This window comes from Polyodon spathula, chromosome 4 (genome assembly GCF_017654505.1).
Source record: "Polyodon spathula isolate WHYD16114869_AA chromosome 4, ASM1765450v1, whole genome shotgun sequence".
Taxonomy (NCBI): domain Eukaryota; kingdom Metazoa; phylum Chordata; class Actinopteri; order Acipenseriformes; family Polyodontidae; genus Polyodon; species Polyodon spathula.
Window position 1 is genome coordinate 20,333,274 of NC_054537.1, and position 23,458 is coordinate 20,356,731.

The window sequence follows — 23,458 nt, forward strand, 5'->3', positions numbered from 1 at the left end:
AAACCTTCCCTAGAGTTCTATTCTTCAAAGCTGGTGCTTCACCTGACCCCAAGAAGGTCACTGCAATTAAGACCATACCTGCTCCACAAAAACCCAGTGAAATATTCAGCCTGCTAAGAATGACAAACTACTGCGCACGCTTCATTCCTGGCTTCGCAATCATCACCCAACCCCTACATGAGCTGACAAAGAATGACGTGGAATTGACCTGGGACCCAAGCATTTAGCAGCTCTTAAAACCCTGACTGAGAGATTGGTGGGCAACCCCGTAATGTCCTATTTTGACCACAACAAGAAAACTGAAGTACCCGTTGATGCCAGTCCAGTTGGTTTAGGAGCAATACTGGCATGACAGTGTATATTGTACCATATGCAAGCAGAGCACTTACCCCAGTCGAACAGAGATAGTCTCAAAATGAACGAGAGGCTTTAGCAATTGTTTGAAGCTGTGAACACCTTCACCTGTTCTTGTATGGAGCACCCTTCATTATGGTCACACCACAAACCGGTGGAACTTATTTTCAACAATCCAAAGTCCAAACCACCAGCACTCATAGAGCTTTAGGCACTTTGACTCCAACCATACAACTTCACAGTTATCCACTCAACAGCACACAACAACAACAACAAGCACCAATGCTACAGACGCAGATATACATGTGTGTTTCATTGCCTCGAATGCCATACCCAAAGCCATGACTTTAACAGAAATCCAACAAGCAACAAATAAGATCCATTTCTCCAGGACATTCTTAAAATTATCCAGACAGGATGCTGGATTGACATATACAAACACAGCAATGCCTCAGAAGCTGACAGAAACATCCTCAAGTCATTCTACATACATGATGAACTCACAACTCTCCCAGATGACAACATTATTTTGAGATGTAACAAACTTATTATTCTCGCCTCACTACAACCACAAGATCTAGCCCTGGCCCACAAAAGACATCAGGGCACCAAATAAAGCTCTGTGAAAAAGTATGGTTTCCAGGCATAGATAAACAAACAGAAAATCTGATCGCTTCATGCATCCTCTGTCAATCCTCAACCCAGTCCAGAAGCCTGCACCACTACAGATCTGATCTGCCTCAAAGACCTTGGCATAAGGCCAGCATTGATTTGTATAGTCCATTCCCCTCAGATGGCCACTTACTATTCATTCTTGATGATTATTCCTGCTATCCAGTTATTGAAATCACATTGTCAACATCTGCAAACAAAGCAATTCCCCTCCTGGACAAATTTTTCTCCACTTTCCGAATTCCACAGGAAGTGAAGTCAGACGACAATCCACCCTCCTCCAGTCAAGAACTCACAAATTTGTCTTACTACCTAGGCTTCCACCACAGCAAAAAATAACCCCAGTTGAACTCTTCCTGAAGACCCTAAATAAAGCTATCACTACAGCCACAGATTTCTTCTAAACTATACAGCGACTCCACATCAAGCCACAGCACAATCTCCAGCACAACTTTTCTTTGGACATCCTCTAAACATCAAGTTGCTCACTTTTTCTCTACTACCAGAAGACATGCCTTTTCAAATGGCTGACCAGCCCCAGAAATTGAAGATGAAGACGTATGCTGATCACAAATGTAAAGCACTGCCCTCCAGGATTATTACTGGAGACACAGTTCTTGTTCACCAAAATAAGGAAGGGAAACTAATGACCCCATTCAACCCTCAACTTATCACTGACACACGAATGAAGGGGACCGTGATTACCACTCAGAGAAACAGGCACGCCATCACACGGAATTCTTCTCATTTCAAAATTCTGAGACATCAGCCTGAACAAACCTATATACCCCAAGAAAATGAAGATGAGGACAATGAAGATGATCACCCAATACATCAAACACCTTCACCAAACAATGATGCGCAGCTACCTCAACCCAGACGTTACCCTCCTCCAGCCAGCAGAAGGCCCCCACAAAGACTGATTGCTGAACTGCAGCTAAGCAAACACTCCAGAGTGCAACAAGACATAGTAAATATAAATAGTTTAGTTGCTGGTTGCATTTGAGACAAAAGTAAAACAAAAAGTTTTTGAAAATTGTTTGCATAAGAATTTAACCCTTCAGGTTAGAGAGAAAAAAAGTAATCTTGTTCTCTATCTTAGAAAAAGAAAGGGATGTAGTATAGCGCAATCCCGCTCCTGAGAGTCTGGTCTGTGTGTTGAATTAGATTGCACGGCTACTATAGCTGTGATGTAGAGCAATAAGGATTGTTCTATAGACTCAGGGTTAGATGTCACATGTACAAGAGTCTGTTCAAATAAATATGCATTTGTTTTGCACTGCATACAGTCTGTGTTTTGAATTATTACAGCATAGACTTTCAAAAGTCACTTACTATCAAGGTCACTATAAATTGCATTCAAAGTAAAAAAAATCTACTAGGTTTTCCTCAGGAGAAGTTGTTTTTATAAATGACTTCCATCAGAAAGTCATTACTTGCTGTGCATTTTTTTGTGTGCTCTATGTTTATCACATATTCTGTAAACATAGAACTGTAGACAGAGGAGTTATATAGGTTAATAGATTGCTCTCCCTTCTCCTATATAGCCTTGCAGATGCATTTGGTAAAATCCTTTATCCTTTGAAAGTCAACAGCAGTGGTGCTCTGGAATCATCGAAAGTCTGAGTGGAGCGACTGAATGAGACTTCTAGATGAAGCATTAATCAGCCTGAAAACATATTCCTGTGTGCAAGAACAGTTGCAGAACCTACTTTTGAGGATCTTCCCAAAACACAGTCAGCACAGGAAATATCTCACACTCTCCAGGCAGAGCCCAGGACAGTGTCAGCTTTTATATTAGACATGGCGGCAAATAGCCCCACAGAGACACCAGCTCTATAATGGCAGCTAAATGTGGAGCAATCTATGCAAGGAATATCAATATCACAGTACCCAAATTGTCAACCCCCTTTTATTTTTTTTTTACAATTTATAACACTCTTTTTTGCAAAATATATTAATTTCTTTGTAATGGGATTCTATAACTTCACAAAAAGTGCCAGAAGGCGGCCCCTACAATTTTGCAATTTTATGAGCAATTTTCATGAAAGGAAAAACATGAGATTTACAGACAATGCATATATTTGGAGAGATTTGCAGATCAACAGTTAACCAATCTGGTATATAGCATAGTTTCAACAGCTAGCACCATTTTAACACACACACACACACACACACACACACACACACACACACACACACACACATATATATATATATATATATATATATATATATATATATATATATATATATATATATATATATATTTTTTTTTTTTTCCTGCCTTTACCCCAATTTCCTTCCAATTTGAAATATCCAATTGTACTTCTTAGGCTCAGCTCACCACTACCACCCCTGTGCTGACTTAGGAGTGGTGAAGACAAACACAAGCTGTCCTCTGAAATGTGTACTGTCAGCTGTCTGCTTCTTTTCACTCTGCAGGCCCACCATGCAGCTACCTCAGAGCTACAGCATTGAAGGACAATGCAGCTCTGGGTAGCTTACAAGCAAACCTGCAGGTGCCTGGCCAGACTACAGGGGTTGCTGGTGTACAGTGAGCTGAGGACACCCTGGCTGATATATGTACTTTCCACTGTATATCATGTATTATGCATTTCTCTATTTGAGGTATTATGGATCTTCTTGTATTTATTGCATCTTGTAAAGCGCTTTGTGATGGTGTTCCTCTATGAAAGGCACTATATAAAACAAAGATGGATTGATTGATTGTGTGGGAGCTCTTGCTTTCAATATACTTGGTGTCCCTCATTTACCCAGGTGTTTCCATTTTTTTGTCCACTACCTGTATATCAAAGGGTTTTTAGATTCCTTTATATATGTCAGGATAACTTTTCTTATATTCTAATGGGCAGCTGACTTCAAAACACATTTACTTTTGTGTCCCTCAGTATACCCCTGTATTGAGTACTATAAATACATTTACTTTTTTTGTATTTGTTACAGAATACATCTCTTCGTTAAAGAGACAAAAAAGAGAAGACTTCAGGCTACTGTTTGTAATTTGTAATTTGTAGAAATATAAATTCTTCTATGATGGCTGTTGCACAGTATGTTTACAGTGCCTTATATAGGCATATGTGATGCAGAGGTGTTGGCTTAATGTAGAAAACGTTTGTTCTGTGTGATCATGAGAAACATAATGACTGAGGTGTGTTGATAGTTTTTCTTATGACTGAGCTAAAGCTGTTAAGCTGAAAAAAAAGAGTTACTCTTTTTTAATTCAGCCCAGTCTCCAACCCTTCTTTTCCAGGAAAAGTCAACAACAAACAAAGTGGAAAATTGTTGTGTTCTTAGCTACCAAATGCACCTTACTGAAAATGAAGCCCCCAATCTAAAACGATACAATATATTAGATTAGATTCCTCTAGCTTGTCATTTATTACAAGTTTGACAAACTTGCCAGCACTTGTCATTTGTTACCATTACCAGCTACACAGTTTTGGTGTTCATTGGCTGCATTAGCAACACTTGCAATCAGTCCTGGCATTGATGAAGGAGGGCTTCTCTCCAGCAGTGGTATTATGAGCTTCATGCTCTACTGCAACCTTGAAATCCAGCTTATCCCTCAGATACAAGATATTTGGTATGTAAATTAGACAGGAATGAAGTATTGAGTATTGTAGGCACAATTTTGCTTTCATGTAATACTTGTAGCAATGAATTTCCAACTACATTCTAAAGGAGTGGCCAGAGGATACTCATTTTACAGTATCTTGAGTGACCCATAAGTTTTGTTCTGTAGTAGCCAGGGAGTTTTTTTTTTCAACGTAGTTAACCTTCACAACTGATTTGTTTTTGTAAAACAGCAGTCCTCACAAGTTCCTTTCCACACACAGCAGTGGACATGAGACTTCTTTGTGATTATTATTACAATGTGTGACAGTACAACATATGAACTCCAGAACAAGCTTCCAATATAATTAATGACCACCGCAAGCTCTCACCACACCACTGCGTGCAAAGTGGCACTCAAAATATTTATTATTATTTGTTTATTTAGCAAAAACGCATTTTTATAATTTAGCATTTGACTAGGGATGTGTGGGGTCAGCATTTTTTTTTAAATATAGGGAAGCAAGGCCATTTAATGTTTTGTAAGTTAGAAGCAGGACTTTAAAATCAACCCTGAACCATACAGGAAACCAATGTAAGGCTGCTAACACAGGGGTCATGTGTCCATGCTTCTTGTTATTGTTAAAACTTTGGCAGCATCATTTTGCACAAGCTACAATTGAAATACATGCATAACACAACTTGAAATACATTTGCATGCATCTGGCAGAGAAAGAGAACGCCTTAGTTTGGGAATGTTTCTTAAATGAAAAAGAGACACTTTAGTACCATTTCCAATGTGTGGCCCGAATAAAAAATCTGGATAAAAAAATACACCCAAATTTCTAATTTCAGCCTTCAACTCAGGGGAGAGGCAGGACCTCATATTTCACCTCTACAGTTGGCTGTCATTACAGACATTGCAGGCAGTGAAAGAAACTAGTGCAAAAGAAACACAGAAAATTACAGTGCTGTCCTTTACATCTTCAGCCTCTCTGACACCTTACATTCAGCACCCTTATTATAGACAGCTATTTTTCTTCGGGTACAACAAGGACTGCTAAATTAAAGTAACCTTTCTCCTTTGATATCACCAACTTGTATCTGCAGTAGATTTTGGCACATTTTCATTTGCCATCAATAAATCTAGTATGATATTTTCAGGGACTCAAGATATCAACAGTCAGAGGGAGTTGAGGCCACAGGGTTTGACAGAACCAGGCAAACATGCTTCACGTGCAGCCAAGAACCAAGTGATGTTATATAGTCTTAACTTATGCTTCAGTTCAAATTAATCGACACCAAAAAACAAGCAGGATTTCCAAACGGGACACATAACATACATAATTCATTTGCTGACTCAGGGTATGTGTGTGTCACTGATACATGCCTAAAGGGGCCATTGCAGCCACACCGCACCCCAGCTTCGCTCGGTTTTTTTTGTCTCTATTTCTTTGTGTATGTTGTCCTACTGGCAGTGCACTGCGTGCAGGTAACACTTTTGTTTTGTTGTTGTTTAGCTGTAGCGACTTGCTTAGCCAATAATGTGTAGTTTTATGTTACACTGTAATGGAATTGTTTCCTTTTATTGTCTGCTTTACTTAATTCATTTTGAAATAGTTATTTTTCCATTTTAAAGCTCAGTAAATGTATTTGATTTAATACAGTGCTTGAGTAAACGTAATCCAAAAGTTTATTTTTCATTATGTTAATGCTAAAAGGAAACTAAAAGAGGAAGTCAATAGTTTATGTGCAATATGCCAAGGTTAACAGAACGTACACCAACATCACTACCAGAGTTTGTTATAGAATATATATTATATGTACTAAGGGAGCTAGCAGCACTTAAAATAAACAAATCCTCAGATTTTTAAACCATTATGTTATATATTTAACAAATCTATAAATAAAGGAGCCATCCCACTGGACTAGAAAATTGGCAATGCTGTTCCTCTATTTAAAAAGGGAGATACACTTGACCCTGGGAACTACAGAGCTATAAATTTAACATCAATCATATGTAAAATAATAGAAACTATAAGGACCAAAATGAAGGAATATGCATATAGTGCAAACATTATAGGAGACAGCCAACATGGCTTTACGAAGGGTAGATCATGTTTACTGGAGTAACGTAGCAAGTGGGGTACCACAAGGATCAGTATTGGGATCATTGTTATTCCTAATCTATATAAATGCCTTGGACCAAGAAATAATCAGTGAAGCTTGGGCTGACACATGGCAGATGAGATCAAATGTGAATAAATGTAAAGTCTTGCACATAGGGTGCAAACACATTAGCGGCAAGTACAACGTGAACAGTAACTAAGCTATGTGCGAAAAGGACTGGGGGTACGAGTGGATGAATCTCTTAAGCCAACTAGTTCAGAGAAGCTGTAAAAAAAGGCAAATCTTCTTCAAGGATAGACTGGATGCTGTCATAAACAGTATTGTATAACCCTCTCTGTGACCACAATAAGACCCTTAGCTAGCCGTCTGGAGGAAGGGCTGTCCGTCTAGCCATGGATTCCCAGAGGTTTTACTTCCCCTACTAACCTGGTTTTTTCTTTTTCCTCTCCTGAGTGCTAACGGACCACGCTGGCACCAAAGCAAAGGAGCATAGGTGGGCCAAATGGCCTTTTCTCATTCTAGAATTTCTTATTTTTCTTATTTGGTTGCTGAAGACAGGGTATATCGGTACATCTTGAATTTTCCTAGCTGTTGTAATTCAGTATTCAGTTACCCACACCAGCTAGGTAGAGGCATCACACACTTTAAATAGTTATTTAGCCCCTGGTATTCTGGAAGAGACCTGAAGTTACATTCACCTCTTTGGATCAATAACTCAGGACTCTCCTCCTGTGGTATAGAAGGTAAACAGTTGTTCATTCAGATGTATCATATTCCGTGCTGTGCAAGGTGGAGAGGGGCGCTACATGAATATCCAAGGAGCAACAGCAATAGACAATCATAGACAACACACATATTTGTCAGGTAAGAAATCAACTATCAGGAAAATGGTGATCATATGAAGGAACACTGTTGGGGAGGACAATCACACCAATAATCCAGTCAAGTAAAAGAAAATTATGCATGGGTTCTGATTCATCTGTGCTGAATTCACTCTCTTTCAAATGCTAATTCAAACCATATCATTTTCTTTTTGTTGGAGAATACATGGATACAGTTGATTCTCTGAAGAACTGTGCCCTTATTAGATTGCACCATTGTTTTGTTATCTGAAATTGTGGATTAAAAAAACAAATACATAAATCAGATACATTTGATACTAAGCAATGCAATTCATTTGTTTTTGTCCATGTTAAAATGTAATAGACTGTGGAATGGTTAAAGTGGGGGGAGTATGTGCTGGTATGCATGCCGGTAAGGAAAAAATGGATGGTATGACAAACTGACAAAAGAAATACAAATCCAGTATATAATGTTATACTTCTGCAAAACACCTAGGCTTACCTGCAACTCTTTACTTTCACAAACTCTTCCAGCACATTTTTTTTCTGTGCATACCGGCACCTTTTTCAAACCACTTTAAACACTGACATTGTGTATTATTTTACATTTGAACACAGGTAAGGCTTAGTAACAGATGGATAACTATTCATCAAGTGACTGTTTCTTTCTAAAAAAAATAATTAAAAAAAGGGACTGGATGCAGGACAAGTAGATTTATCCATGCTGGAACAGATGACAGATAAATATACCATTATTTAAATAATTATATTTAATTACTTGGCGATTCGAACACAAAAAATCCACTCTCACTCCCCAAGCATGTGTCTAATCCCTTTTTATTAATGTTCCACAGGAGAAAGCCCAATATAAGGCTACTGTGTAAAGTAATAAAAGAGAATTACAAAGGAGTGTGCAAAAGAAAGAGAGAACCACAAAAAAGCAATGCCAGCTTCTCTTTGTTGTTGTTCTGTGCTGCGGTCCTATTCAGCAAAACAATGAGTTTATCCCGGGCCTTGCTATTGTGCACTGAAAGGGGAGCTTGGTTTTCTCAGGGGCTGTTCCCTTTAAAGAAGAGAGTGACTAGTCAGTGGTGCAGCCCCTCTGATAAACAAAGTCCTGTTGTTCCCACCATAACCATCGTTCTCTGTCTGAGTGCACACACTGGCTCATGTAGACCAAAAAGCATCTTGCTATTTAAAGAATTTAAAGAAGCCTGAAGTCTATGTTACTTACTCCCTTGTAAGAGATATGATTCAGACCCCCCGTTAAAGAGTAAGTAGCATAATTACATAATTTCTCATTTTTCTTTTCATTGTTAACATCCTGACAACTTTTTACATTAAACATTTAACATTAAAGACTGTTTTGAAGTTATTTTCAAAATGGCTGCTCTAGTGCACTGATAGTGTAAGGATTACTGTCCACATTGTCAAGCACTTGTTGTTATGATTGTTTGTTTTTTAAATCGTTCTTCCTGCGGTGGACAAATATCAAACTCCAATGCACTAGAGCGGTGATTTTGAAAAGAGCTTTGAAACAGACTTTCAAGTTGTAAGTGCAAAAAGTTGTCAGGATGTTAACAATGAAAAGAGAAATTACAGGTACCTTATTTAAACAACTGTAGCAACACGTGGGGGTGTGTAACACTATATTTTTCGGAACCCCTCTACTTACTCTTTAACACCATTGGTTGCACAGTTTGCAATATAACCTTGGTGAGCATTTTCCATTGATTAAGATATTGATCAATACTGTTTAGCTGCCAACCCCCCACTGGCGTTATTGCTAATTATCTTCGGTGGTTTTGACAGGGTTGGGTGAACAGCCTTTTACAATTTGATTAAAAGAAAAGGGCAGCAGCAAGCCCAAGGAATGATTATTTTCTTTTTTTTTGTCATAAAACAGTCAAACACAGCACAGCCTTTATGAAGGCTCATCAAGTCTATAGACCAGGTGTAGGTTTTGTACTTTACACAGAAATACAGTACAAATAGCTTTTTATACATTTTCTGTTACTTTCACTATTTATGTATGCTCAGTGTATTCATAAAGTAAAAGGGCAGACTACAGGATGTCAATAAGCTATCATATGGGTACTGTAAAGGGCAATATTGTCTGAAGCTTTTAAGGCCAGTCATATGAATTGGGTTTCAAAGTGAATACAAACAGTACACCTTTAGTTGAATTAATTCCAGAAACTACATTTCTTCCCATGAAAATGGGATAACAGCATGTTTCATAGGCTGTGGTCCAGTGGTTCAAGAAAAGAGCTTGTAACAAGGAGGTTCCCAGTTCAAATTCCAGCTCAGCCACTGACATTCTGCATGACTCCAACAAGTCACTTGTGCTCTGTCTTTCGGGTGAGACGTTGTTGTAACTGATGCATAGTTCACACACCCTAGTCTCTGTAAGTTGCCTTGGATAAAGGCGTCTACTAAATAAACCAATAACATAGACCATTAGCAAGAGAAATTCTAAAAAATGTATTATTATTTTAAGATATGCTCAGTTCCCTTCAATTGTTTGAAAAATAAACAAAAAAAAAAAAAAAAAAAACAGAAATACAGCAATCGTTCTACTTGAAGGGCAGAGGCTCAAAAGAAGCGATTACAAACGCCTGCATTTACCAATTGTTTTAATGCTCCTGTCTTCAACAGCATTCTTACTGCTTCATGTTGCTGTCTGTTACGGCATTGTTGTGAATTGTTTTGATACATTCTTTTAAAAAATCCTAGTTAATTACATAGTTGATCTCAACTCTGATTAGGATCTCTTTTTCAGTAATCCCCTGTTTGGAACTTAAAAAACAACCAGGAGGGCTAAAGATCACCAATAACTTCCTTTCAAAGCTACTGTACCCTGGATGTTTGGTCCATTCTGTCTAGTTCAGAAGAGGGTGCTGAAATACTGTTTTCCCAAGATGATTTCCTTCCTCAGCACCTAAGGGTTGGTTCATATTTCCGTCACAGATGAATGCGATACGTCTGGTGCAGACAGCTACAAAAGCTATGCAGCTTCACGACCATGCAGCAAGTATTGAAATTATTCAACATTATCTGACCCTATGCGATTTCAGGTTGCAGAAGCATGAGAAAGGCTGTACGACTTTTCTAGCAAGAAGTGGATGACGTAATTCCGACCCTCGACTTAGACCAGAAATACTCAAGATTGAGACAACCTTAAGAGCTCCTCATTGGCGGTTCACATTTCTTTGTTTTCTGCATTTTTATTTTTCTAATGACACTTTCATGTTCTACACCTAAAGCATATTGCTTGCTACTATCTTCACTTCTAGACACTTTTATCTGTGTAAGTGGGGTTTTAAAATCAAACTCCTTGGAACTCAGGAAAACTTTGCCGTAATGTGAGAGACAAACATTTTACTGTTTGAATGAAGCATAACAAAGGCGTGAAAACCAAATCCAATTACCAATTAACAATCAATTTAATCTCGGTATGGAACAAGTATCAATTAGGAAGAAATGTTTTAAGTGGCATAAACAACGCAGTGTTGGATTGGTAGGAAAAATAAACCACTTTTCTCGAAATAGTGAATTATTACAACAGTTAGCATTGTTTATCCCTTACATATAAAGAACACAAAGAAAATAATCATTCTTTGGGCTTACAATGTATTGTAACAAGATACAGGCATGCTACTTTCAAAACTAGGAAAAACCTGTTTTCACTCAAATACTTTCATTGGAGCAACGCATTCTGGGCTATTAAGGTCAGTCTCTACATTTTTTGGCCAGTGTATAATAGCATTAATTGGTAGTCCACACCATCCCTAACACTGCTTATGCTGACTTCATAAAAATCAGCATACTGTTCTTCTTTCTGTTTGCACTCAAAAGGAAGAAACTAGTGATTTTGTTATTCTAGCAACCTACCTGCACGGTTTGAGTTTTGCTGTTTGCAATCAGAAGGAAGAAACTATCATTTTTGGTAAGTACAATTGAATGCTTTTTTGCTGATGTAATTATATTAGCAGGTTGAAGGAATATATTTTCTAAAGTGTTCAGAGCTGTGGTTGATTGAAGTGAGTTTAGATAAAATGTAAACTGGATCAGTTCTAGATCTGCAGGACAGAATAAATTAGCAAACAGTTTCTTAGAACGCCAGCCATTCTAAGCGCCAGCCATTAAAGGGCCACAAGTCTAAGGGCAGCCTGAGCTGTGGCAGTCTAAGGGCCATACGTCCAAGGGCCCTGAGCTGTGGCAGTCTAAGGACCACACGTCCATGGGCAGCCTGAGCTGTGGCAGTCTAAGGACCACACGTCCAAGGGCAGTCTGAGCTGTGGCAGTCTAACGGCCACACGTCCAAGGGCAGCCTGAGCAGTGGCAGTCTAAGGGCCACACATCCAAGGCAGCCTGAGCTGTGGCAGTCTAAGGGCCACACATCCAAGGCAGCCTGAGCTGTGGCAGTCTAAGGACCACACGTCCAAGGGCAGTCTGAGCTGTGGCAGTCCGAGTGAGGACAGATAGAGCGAGAACCTTTTCTAAATCTCTAACAGTGGCTAATAGAGGCCTCATACCAACTCTTAACATTAGCTGTATTTAAGTAACATTATAAAGGTGGTCACGTTTTAATTAGGTGATCTACTGTTTGTGATTAGTACCAGGTGAGTGTGGTTCAATTGAATACAGGTTGATTTTCAATTTGATTGGTTTCCACACAATGTTTTGTAGTTGTGTGATCCCACTGAAGTGCATTGAAACTATTGTACTGCTTAAGCATTGTCTTTAGCACAGTTTAGTATAATAGACATCTAGCCTGTTTGTATGCCAGCATGAAGAGTCAACCAACCAAACAGCCACTCTATCAAATAACTAGGAGTCTAGCTGTGGGAGTCTAGCTGTGGGAGTCCAGCGTGGAGAGACCTGGGAGGAGAGGCTGTTAGAGAAAATCTGAACCTAGCAGCGCTCTGGAAGACAACAACTACTAGACTGGTCTGTACCCTCCCTGCACTGCTCCTGCCGGCTGTCAACTTCTCCAGGGCCTGCATATTTGTACCAAAACAAACGGCTGTACCTTACTGCTAAAACAGTCCATCATAAATCTCCACTACACAGGTTCCAAGCCCAAAGTAGGACTTTAGCGGCCACTAAAAATGCGGCATATGTAAAAAAAAACATTTACACCTGGCATTCTGCACCCTCTATCAAATTAGCACTTTGACATCATTAACCCATTTAAGTGTGATTGAAATGTAATTAAATGAAGAAAAGAGCATGAAATTGGGTGTGGATCTGGAATACTAAGTGGGCGCAAATATTATAATGAGATGTAAGGATTGTGCCTTGCTCACCCTCAAAAACTTTCTACCTCCATTGTAGAAGCGAAAAATTAGGAGCTGTATACAAGCACACACCTTTAGAGACCTGTCATTGGCCTCAGGGTGGCTGTAGTGGTACACTTCCTGATGCAGCGACACTTGGCTCTTGCAGGAAAACCCTCGGAGGAGAAGGGCAAGACAGAAAAGATCCCACATAGTCAAAGCCAGGGTCACTTTGTTTAGGATGCTGGAGGATGCAGTGGTAAGGCGTTATCATCTAACTCCTAGACCTAATAGCTGAATTTCTCCTTTTCATCACCTGGTAGACTGTCCACTTGGTAACACCAACAGCATTGACTTTCTCCACTAAAGAGGACCATATGGCCTATTTGGTAGCATAGCACATGTTGGTTGATTTTTTTCCAAATAACAATTTCATGCTGAGTGACCTCAGCCATAAGGACTCTCAGCTCCTCCTCAGAAAACTTAAATTTTATTTATCCTGAGCCAAGAGGACTTTGCTACCCTTTCTCTGACATTTTTTAGTTTGGTTTGTTTTTCGTGCTCCACAAATCTCATACAGAGCCTACTGCTCTCTGTACTCCTAACTCACCTCACCTCTGGGCTGTAAGTGCGGCTGCTAAACAGACTGATGCACAGGTGGCGCTCATGTTTGCAGCTCATTATTTGTGCATGTTGAGTAATTTGGATTGCTCATAAGTGAAAAATAATTGCCTGACTGGTAGGCAATTTGGATTTTGCAGCCTCAATTGTTTGCACTACGTCTGTCCTTACATCAGCCCCTAAATATAATTATGAAATAGTATGCAGCAGCCATATGCAAAGATATTAATAGTTCAGACTATATTACAGGAGTTATCACTCCTCGTAATATCCAGCTGAGGTCACAATATAAATTGCATTGACTTCCTGATTGACAGTCTCTATGGCCACCAAAAGCCATGATTACCATCTGAAACCAGAAACAGTTATTTCCACTTAATTTATTACCCTGCATAATATGACTGGTAATTACATTTCTACATTTAATGCAAGACTTCTAATGCAAGAAAAGTAATTTGTAAACTTAATCTGACACTTTTATATACATACAGTATACACCCATGTGTACAAATAATTAATTAATTAATTAATTTATTGACTCATTCAGGTCTTAGATTCTGTATTTTTTATGGGATACTGATACTTTAAAAATATATTTTGATAAATACAACTGCCAGTGACTATGACTCCTCATGGCACGAGTAAAAGCAGATAGCTGTCACCTCTTTTGGAATTCAATTGGCTCTGGTGCACCTTTGACTTGACTATTCCTATTATCTTGTCTAATGTTAAAACAGGTTAATGTTTTTACATTAGGAAACCTGGAACATCTAAGTATGTCAATCTAAGTGTTTGAAAACAAATGGCGAGGAAAATAAACAGAATGACAGACCAGCATAATATACCAAGTCGGCTCGCAATGTCTGATCATTTCTGATAATAAAACAAACAAACACAGTGTGACTTTGCATACTTACCTTTGAAAGTCCTCCTACTTCCAAATAAAAACAGATAATGAACACATTCCAGGCAACCCACAAGGCGGTCCAGACAGAGTACTAGAGAGACGGAGAAAGAACGAGAAATCCATAAGAGCTCAGGGCATGGAGAGAACATCAATACAGGTCAAAATAGCTTCAATAATTGCAATTCCATTGGGAAACATTAAGCAGAGAGAGTGAGATAATACACATAGGGAAGCTTCCCCTCTGTTCAGCTCTCTTGTGGTCTGTAGCAAATTACAAATCCATACCACACCTGCCTCCAATATTGAATTGTAAAAATGAGATTTTATTTGAACTAAAGCATAAACCAGCAAACTCCCTGCTTATTTTTATTGTATTTATTCTGCCAAATATGTAAAGGAACCAGGAACACGCCTCACACAGAATCCTGATTTTGAGGAGAGGTATGTGTGGGGAAAAAGTGTGTGTCAGGCTTAGGTTGTACATGTGCAATAGATGTATCCACAGTAGATAAACAGCAAATTATGTTTTCCTCCTATTTGTTACTATATTGTTATTATTTTTCTTCCCTGGGGAATTTGGTTGGCAGGTCACAAGACATTAAATATGTGTCAGTAATAAGGACTTGAACAAGAAGGTTTAAAAACTACCACCATGCAGCTATTCAATCATTCAGTTTTGAAATGCGGGCACTTCTGTTTTACTGGTAACACCACACACCAGTGATGGATGAGAGTGGGGTTTCACGAGACTAAAATTAAACTTTAGAACATTCTCGCAGGAAAACAGGGTTGTTGTAATCCCCATTTGAAACAATGCTTTTTGTTCTTATGTGGGACACTATGTACTGGATGTATAGAGACCCCTCCCCTCCCCCAGTTCACCAAGTGCCATTTCCCATGTCAACGTGTGCTCTAATTCTTTAGTGCGCAGTGATAACTCATTGAGAAATGATGATGTCAAAAAGGGTTTGTATATCCAGTAATTAATAGTGCCACACACAGATGGTCAGCAACTAGAACTTCTCTGGGTCTATACCATGTGAACCGGCTCAATGAGTGGATGAACACGATATAAACTGATATAGTGAGGATTTCCCTGTATCATTTTACTAATGAGGCTAGCACTGGATTGTAAATGAAGGCTAATGAGACAGAAGATGCACAGAACAGGGGAGAGGGAAGACTACAAGGCGAGAGACTCTAAAACAGCCTGTTCTAGTTACATCTTGCTGTATCCAGAGTAGTCAAGATTATGGATTAGAAGTTAATGTCGATTATTTTTCAACCCTTTATTTATATTGTCACCATATTGTACAAGAACAATGCTTGGTATGGATATGTTGTTTTATTATTACCTTAAAGAGGAAGGGATATTTTTTTTTGATGTAGTACAGGAAAGAAGAATTGCTTTTACAGTTCAGTTCAGCCAAGTTCACATTTTAAGTTTAAAAAACATCCTGTCCATACAGCATATGTCATCATCAGTCTGTCCTCAGTGGATTTCTGATTGAATGTCACTGGCTTCAGCTGAACCTTGCCTTGAAATCAGCACTGTGAAAGTGTACAGCAAATTGAAAAAGTGAATTTTAAAGCTCACAGAACAGCTTTCCACTTGGGTCTTTTTTAATGACAGACAGTTGACCAAGGACTCTGACTGACTGGTCAAACCCTATGCGAACAGACTTTACATCACACAGTATTAGTGAACACAGTTACTTAATAATTTGTACTATAGGACCTGAGAAGAACTATAGTGTTCAGTCATTTTTCATACCTGAAAAATATAGCAGTTCTGATTTATGTGCAGGTTCCTATGTCAAGAAAGAGACCTTGAAGTTTGTTTAGCAGAACTTTCTTTTCACTGAATCTGCACTTCTTTAGCTTGTGGTGTCAGGAAAGCTGACAGCTTATATGTTGTTCATGAGCAGAGTGCACAGATCATTTGCTGATTTTTTTCCCTTTAAATTAAACATACTGCTGAACTGTACAGGCAGCCAAGTCCAGTTTTTTTTTTTTTTTTTTTTTTTTTGGCAGTTCAGAAAAGCAGCACGGATAGGATTTTTTGAGTTTATCCCACATGTCATAATGACACTGCAACTGAATGTTTTCTCTATATAATTGCCAGTAATCAATGTAATGCTTTTAGCAGCCATATGTTCTAAATAAAGGGGTCTGGAGGAAAAAAGTAACAGAAAGCACAGATGTGTGTTTAACATCTACCAGGGTTACAATGTTAGTTACCCTGTATATTTCTTCCTCTCATGGTATCTATGTATATAATTATATTCAAGAAAGATTGTAGAGTATAATGGGAGAGTCTAAATGATTTATGTGTATAACACTTGCCTGACAAACCCAACATTCAGCTCCTGTGCATAGCATTTTCCATTGATCCTCCATCCCAATGATAATGGCTCTGAACTCTATTCTCTCTACACATTGGAAGGCCTGCATATTGCTGTAATACTAAAAACACAGGGGAGCACCTGGGTGGATTTATGGAGTGAAGCTCGACTGCAAGAGTCTGAAAGACTACAATTAACAAATGAAACTGGGGGAGTAATAAGAACTGCCAAGTGTGAAGTGCTGACAGATGAGATTGATTTTTCAGTATTGCTTCATATGACCTTGAGAGTTATACTATATTGCAATGGCACACAGATCTGACACAAGAGATACATTTAAGGATATGAGAAATGAGTGAATTAGATTTGAAGATAACTATATGAAGAAAGATGTTAAACCCTGTTATATAAAAATACTTTTTTGTAAATTTAAGTAAATAACTACTATAAATACTGTTAGTCTAAACAACAGTGAACTGGGATATGTTTTGTAAAAAAAGACTTCTCAAAGCTAGGGATATTAAAGATTATATTTATGAATAAAATACAGTTTGATGTTCATGAAACTGCACTTATGGGAATGCTTAATACAAGAATCAATCACTACTTATGTCAACCACCAGAGGGGGATGGTGGTTGAGAACTTAGCACAGTTAAAAAACAAAAATCCCTGACAGACATTAAGGACATTAAAAAATGCTAAATCTTAAGGTGGCTCTACACTGGAAGCGAGCGATGTGAGCAAATTTTGTCAAAAGCAAATATTTTAGTAAGCTGTCACACGACCCTGTCCTTATCCCTCCTGCTGTTCTCCCATCCAAACCCAAACAATACAGAGACGACCCATTCACAACACTCACGCAACACATAGACTACAGAACAAACAAGCAAAGCCAACACACACCAATGAGAGAGCGAAGTCACCACACACCCAGGACAGAGAGAAATGACAGGCGAAGTCGCCACACACTCAGGACAATCTATTATAATGAACAGACCAGGTGTCTGGATGAGGTAGATGTAGATATCTGGAAACTGCACCTCGGGCCATTTCATTGGGTTATTTACCCACACATCGGCTGAGAGCTTGTAGGGACAGTTTTTTAGATATGCAACCAATAACTTCGCTGCATGTCTTTCCTTAGCAACATTTGACAAGCTGTCCATGTAATTGTACATGTCTCAAGTGGATTTTTAAATTATTATTATTTTTATTTATTTAGTTGTTGTCACTTTAATTAAATATATTATAGGTTACTGTTGTGTTCACAAACCACTGCAATTGCCATAGGCTTTATAGGTTGCTATAGGTTACCATAGATTGTTTTCACTCCAACCGCTGGTTGCTAAGCAGAAGTGACACAGTACTGGCCACAAGAATTCCTGTGGAGTCGCTCTCTTCACCAAGACAGCCACTTGCGTCTCTTGCAGACCTTGTAGACACACCCCTATATTCCAGTCACTTCTAAATTATTCTCTTGCTTCCAGTGTAGAGCCATCTTAACAGGAAAATTAGGCTGTTCCTGTAGGCTACTGGTAGCAATACTGTAACATAGTGTCATACCCAATGGCTGACAGTGCTGCTATTTTTATTCTGAACTTGTTTTCTGAATGACAATTTTTCATTAATGAAGTGGAGATTTTAAATATTTTTTAATAGGAAATGCATTGTCTTTTAATGTAGAATGGAAAAAAATACAAAACGCTGCTGTTTTTAAAATCACAGGTCTTGTACTCCTGAAGTTGCTGAAATATAAATCCTGTACCAGAGGGGCTTTATTTTAGCTTAATGGAAAGCAACATTTCTTTATCTCTTCTGTATTCTGCTTGTGTAGATAACAGTGATTTTAATTAGCAAGATTGCTGTCAGTGGGTGCACTTGACAGATGCACCTGGCTGTTTTGTAATGTCATCTAGTCACACCCAGTCCAATGCACTGCGTATCTATCAATAGAGGGTTATTATACCTTGGATCCAAAGAGTTGCTGTGCTATCAATGCCCATCCCCACAACCTTCCAAAGAGACAATGAAGAAACTTACCACCACAATATATTTTGGCCTGTACTGAATGGTTCCAAACAGGCCCAAGATGACAATTATTATGTGAAGAAAGTTTCCTAGGATAGGAGCCCATTGGTAACCAAGGAAATCAAAAATCTGTCTCTCTAATGCTGCCAGCTAGAAAAGAAAAAAAAAACATTGAGAGAGAGAGAGAGAGAGAGAGAGAGAGAGAGAGAGAGAGAGAGAGAGAGAGAGAGAGAGAGTTAATATCTTCTATTGTACCAGGAGAATACACAGTTTATGCAATGAGCTTTAGCTACAATACTCACATCATAAACAAGTTCTCTAAATTAGTTATTTTGAGAAGGCTCAACTAAATATGTATTTATCTTGACTCTTTCCTAGATAAAAACCCTCTCCTGGCAAAATGTTGCATTGGAGGGTTATCATATTTTGTCATTTAACTAAGACTCCGGATTCAGCACTTTGAAGAAGCTTTTGGTTACAACATGTAAAACCAGTATGAAATAACTGATGGCTTTCAAAGCTTTCCAGCAGAATCAATATATTTATTCACAGGTCCTTTATGTAGCATTTTTCAAACAACCACACAACATATTCTAAACCAGCAAAAAAAAAGCAGTTTTCCCCTTTCACTTGTATTTATTTATTTTTTTAAAGCTCCAGTGAATGAGTTATCAACAGCCTGCAGATATCTAGTGCTTGATTGATGTTTTTTTTTTTATTATATTATTAAAAAAAAAAAAAAAAAAAAAAAAAAAAAAAAATTCTAACATGGCCAAACTGTAGGTTTTTCCTGCTGCAATGCATTTTTGCTTATTTTACATCTCCAATCCATTATCCAACACCAGATTCAGCATGCCATCCAGACACATGCAGTTATCAATATTTACTTCAATTGCCAACAATTTCTTCCCTCAAAAACACGACTGAAAGTGCAATACTACAATGCAATGCTCTCCAGTGGACCCTTTTAAAAAAAGTATGCAATTATTATTTATATAGAAAGCATGGGTGACCAACAAGGAATAGAGATTCACTCTATATAGTACCTTTCAAAACATTGCAAAGTGAAGAAATGTATTGAAAGTTCAGCTGATGAATAAGTAGGGTACTGTTTACTATATATATATATATATATACACATACAGAATCCATCTTTCCATCAGGAGGTGCTAAGTTCAAACCCTGGGCTTCTGAGAAGGTGGTTGTAGAGCCATTAATACAATTAGTTGCAATTATTAATCTTATCTTTCTTCCAGTTTGGATGCTGTGCTGTCAGAAGTGCACACTGCCCCTTGGGGACCTTGAACAGTCAGCCTCTCCCATTGCACGCTTCATATCTGCCTTGGACAACAGCTGTCGTCAATTAGACACAGCGAGCAACCAGGAAAGCTGAAGCTCAAAGCAACTTGACCACCTGAGCCCCATTCTTTCACCCATTGTATGACTTTTAATAGGTCATTTGTCATTATTTCCCCCAACTATTAAGGCATGCACTGCTGCTATGGACATCAGGAGATCTCAGTGGAAAGAATGATAACAGATACATTGCTGGCCAGCTGGGGTTGCCCATGTAGAAAGCTGTAGCGGAGTTATATGTTTGTTTAGCGGTTACTTAATAAACAGGCTTAACAAAGGATGATATGATTATTTACTATTGCCGTGAACAAAATTTCACAAATCATGAATGTTAGATGCTATTTAATTCTATAAATGTTTAAACATTAGCATGCTGTGAATCTTTGTAACCACTCAGAAAAATCTACATCTACTGTATTAGAATGGCTTTACTTTTTTACAATATACTTTGATATTAACATAAGACTATATGAATTTGAAAGGGGCTTTTAAAAAAAAAAAAAAATATATATATATATATATATATATATATATATATATATATATATATATATATATATATATATATATATATATATATATAACTATATATAACAAGTTTGTTGTACAAACAACACAGTATTGTACAAACACTATCACTATAATATGACCAAGAAGATGCATCTCCCACAAATAAAAAATAAGGAATACTATCCTCTATCACTTCTGCAGCATTTTTCTTCTTTTTTCATGGGCTTTGTGATTGAGTATAAACAGCTAGAGAAACTGCTACCTACTGTACTGTATATAACGTCTACACATATTGCCATATCCTAGTTAAATTAATTTCTGTTCCCCTTTCCATATGATCAGGTTTTCTGTAGATAATAAAATTACATTCAGTAGTACAGTTCTACCTGTTACAATGCTCTCCATGATCAATCCTGCTGCTTGTAACATAGCGTTCCAGGCCACTGGATGCAGGTGTAACATTCATCTCATTTTAAGGGGACTGATGAACTTGCAATGTTCCACCTAAGCTATTTGCTGTTGCCTTCCATGATATAGAGCTGAAGCAAATGAAGCAATCCGTGAAAGCCACTGGCACTAGGTCAGTGTTTGACCTTTAAACGACATCCCTATCAAGAAACATTAAATATGCCGTGCCTGGTGAAATATATATGAAGCACATAAGGCTTGGTTGCTTTAATTTATATTTGTGAGACCAAAGGTGAATTGCGGAATGTAGAGCTTTTAGTTGGATTTACAAAAAAACTATTAAGTTATATATATATATATATATATATATATATATATATATATATATATATATATATATATATATATTTTTTTTTTTTTTTTAAAAAGGACATCTGGTGCTTCTGTGTTTGCAGAAAGCAACACAGTCTGAGGTAAGCCTGCATCCAAATCTGACATCATTGATGTATTTTCATTAATTTTATGTTTTTGTTCCCTGCCATTTTGCACCTGGTTTCCACTGGGCCAGGCAATCAGCCTGTGTGACACAGATACCACAATAACCACCAGTGCCTGGGCAAGCCATGCAGTGAAACAGCCATTAACAGTCTATTATTATAAGCCTTCAAAAAACAAAAACAACTCAATGATGCTTTCAAGTTCCTCATTTTAAATTGGTAGAACTTTATAATTGTAGACTCTATTTAACCTATAATTCACAAAGCCATACAGTTCTGCTCAGTCAGACAGTATCAATTCCTGTGAAACACAAACAATCAGAGCAGAACAGCTGGAAGGAAAGGGCTGCTTGAAGGGCATTCTGCTTCCAGCATTAATTTGATGTTTATTTATTACTGTTTTATCAAAGCTTAGATGTTTTAGTATTAAAACTCATAGAGATTTTATCCTGCAAGAAACAAACTGACCCCCTCCAACAGGCTTGTCATCACTCCATAGAAAAAGCAGAGCTCTCTATTCATGACCTGTAGATTCCATCAGCAATGAATGACCTGCCTTTTGCCTTAGACAAATCAGGTATAATTGCTGTTGATGTGGTGCTGATATTTGTATGAGGGATGCTTAAGAAAACAGAGATTTTTGGCAGGACTTACAATAGTGGACAATGCTAGATATAAGACGATGCATTAGACATGTAACAAATTGGACACTAAGAATGCTATAAATAGAAGTAAATGCTAAATGTATCTTGCACAAAGATTCTGGTCTTTAAACAGAGGGGACAGCAGGGGCCTATGAATGAGCAATGCTCTGGCAACTCGTGCCTCTTTCAACTCAATGTTGAAAGATAGCTGCCAGAAGCGACGACACAAAAGTAGGAGGAGTGGCAAACACTGTTGCAGCAGCAAAGGTCATTCAAAATGATCTAGACAAGATTCAGAACTGGGCAGACACATGGCAAATTACATTTAATAGAGAAAAGTGTAAGGTACTGCATGCAGGAAATAAAAATGTACATCATAAATATCATATGGGAGATACTGAAATTGGAGAAGGAATCTATGAAAAAGACCTAGGAGTTTTTGTTGACTCAGAAATGTCTTCATCTAGACAATGTGGGGAAGCTATAAAAAAGGCTAACAAGATGCTCGGATACATTGTGAAAAGTGTTGAATTTAAATCAAGGGAAGTAATGTTAAAACTGTACAATGCACTAGTAAGACCTCATCTTGAATATTGTGTGCAGTTCTGGTCAACTCGCTATAAAAAAGATATTGCTGCTCTAGAAAGAGTGCAAAGAAGAGCGACCAGAATTATTCCAGGCTTAAAAGGCATGTCATATGCAGACAGGCTAAAAGAATTGAATCTGTTCAGTCTTGAACAAAGAAGACTACGTGGCGACCTAATTCAAGCATTCAAAATTCTAAAAGGTATTGACAGTGTCGACCCAAGGGACTTTTTCAGCCTGAAAAAAGAAACAAGGACCAGGGGTCACAAATGGAGTTTAGACAAAGGGGCATTCAGAACAGAAAATAGGAGGCACTTTTTTACACAGAGAATTGTGAGGGTCTGGAATCATCTCCCCAGTAATGTTTTGAAGCTGACACTCTGGGATCCTTCAAGAAGCTGCTTGATGAGATTTTGGGATCAATAAGCTACTAACAACCAAAGGAGCAAGATGGGCCGAATGGCCTCCTCTTGTTTGTAAACTTTCTTATGTTCTTATGTTCTTATGTTCTTATGTTTAAAGTGTAGCCTTAATCTGGCCTTGTCTACAAGCAGGTTGAAACTGTGAGGCCAGAAAACTAACAAAGAATTTACAGGTACAAATAATAATTCAGTTGATGTAACACCCACCACCATAAATATTTTATTTGAAAAGAATAAAATCTACCTAAGAAACAGATTTGAAGTAGGTCCTGAAATAG

At 38.0% G+C, this 23,458-nt stretch overlaps 1 protein-coding gene across 3 annotated transcripts in view; it reads right to left on the bottom strand.

The window, feature by feature from the left end:
• LOC121314300 (sodium/potassium-transporting ATPase subunit beta-1-interacting protein 3) overlaps positions 1–23,458 on the bottom strand; it is a 150,534-nt gene that overhangs the window by 60,271 nt on the left and 66,805 nt on the right. For all 3 annotated transcript variants that reach the window (XM_041247405.1, XM_041247404.1, XM_041247406.1), the window contains exons 2-3: positions 18,771–18,908; positions 14,395–14,475 (exon numbers count right to left, since the gene is read on the bottom strand). In XM_041247405.1, coding sequence (XP_041103339.1) covers positions 14,395–14,475; positions 18,771–18,908 — 219 coding nt within the window. The remainder of the gene's footprint in view (positions 1–14,394; positions 14,476–18,770; positions 18,909–23,458) is intronic.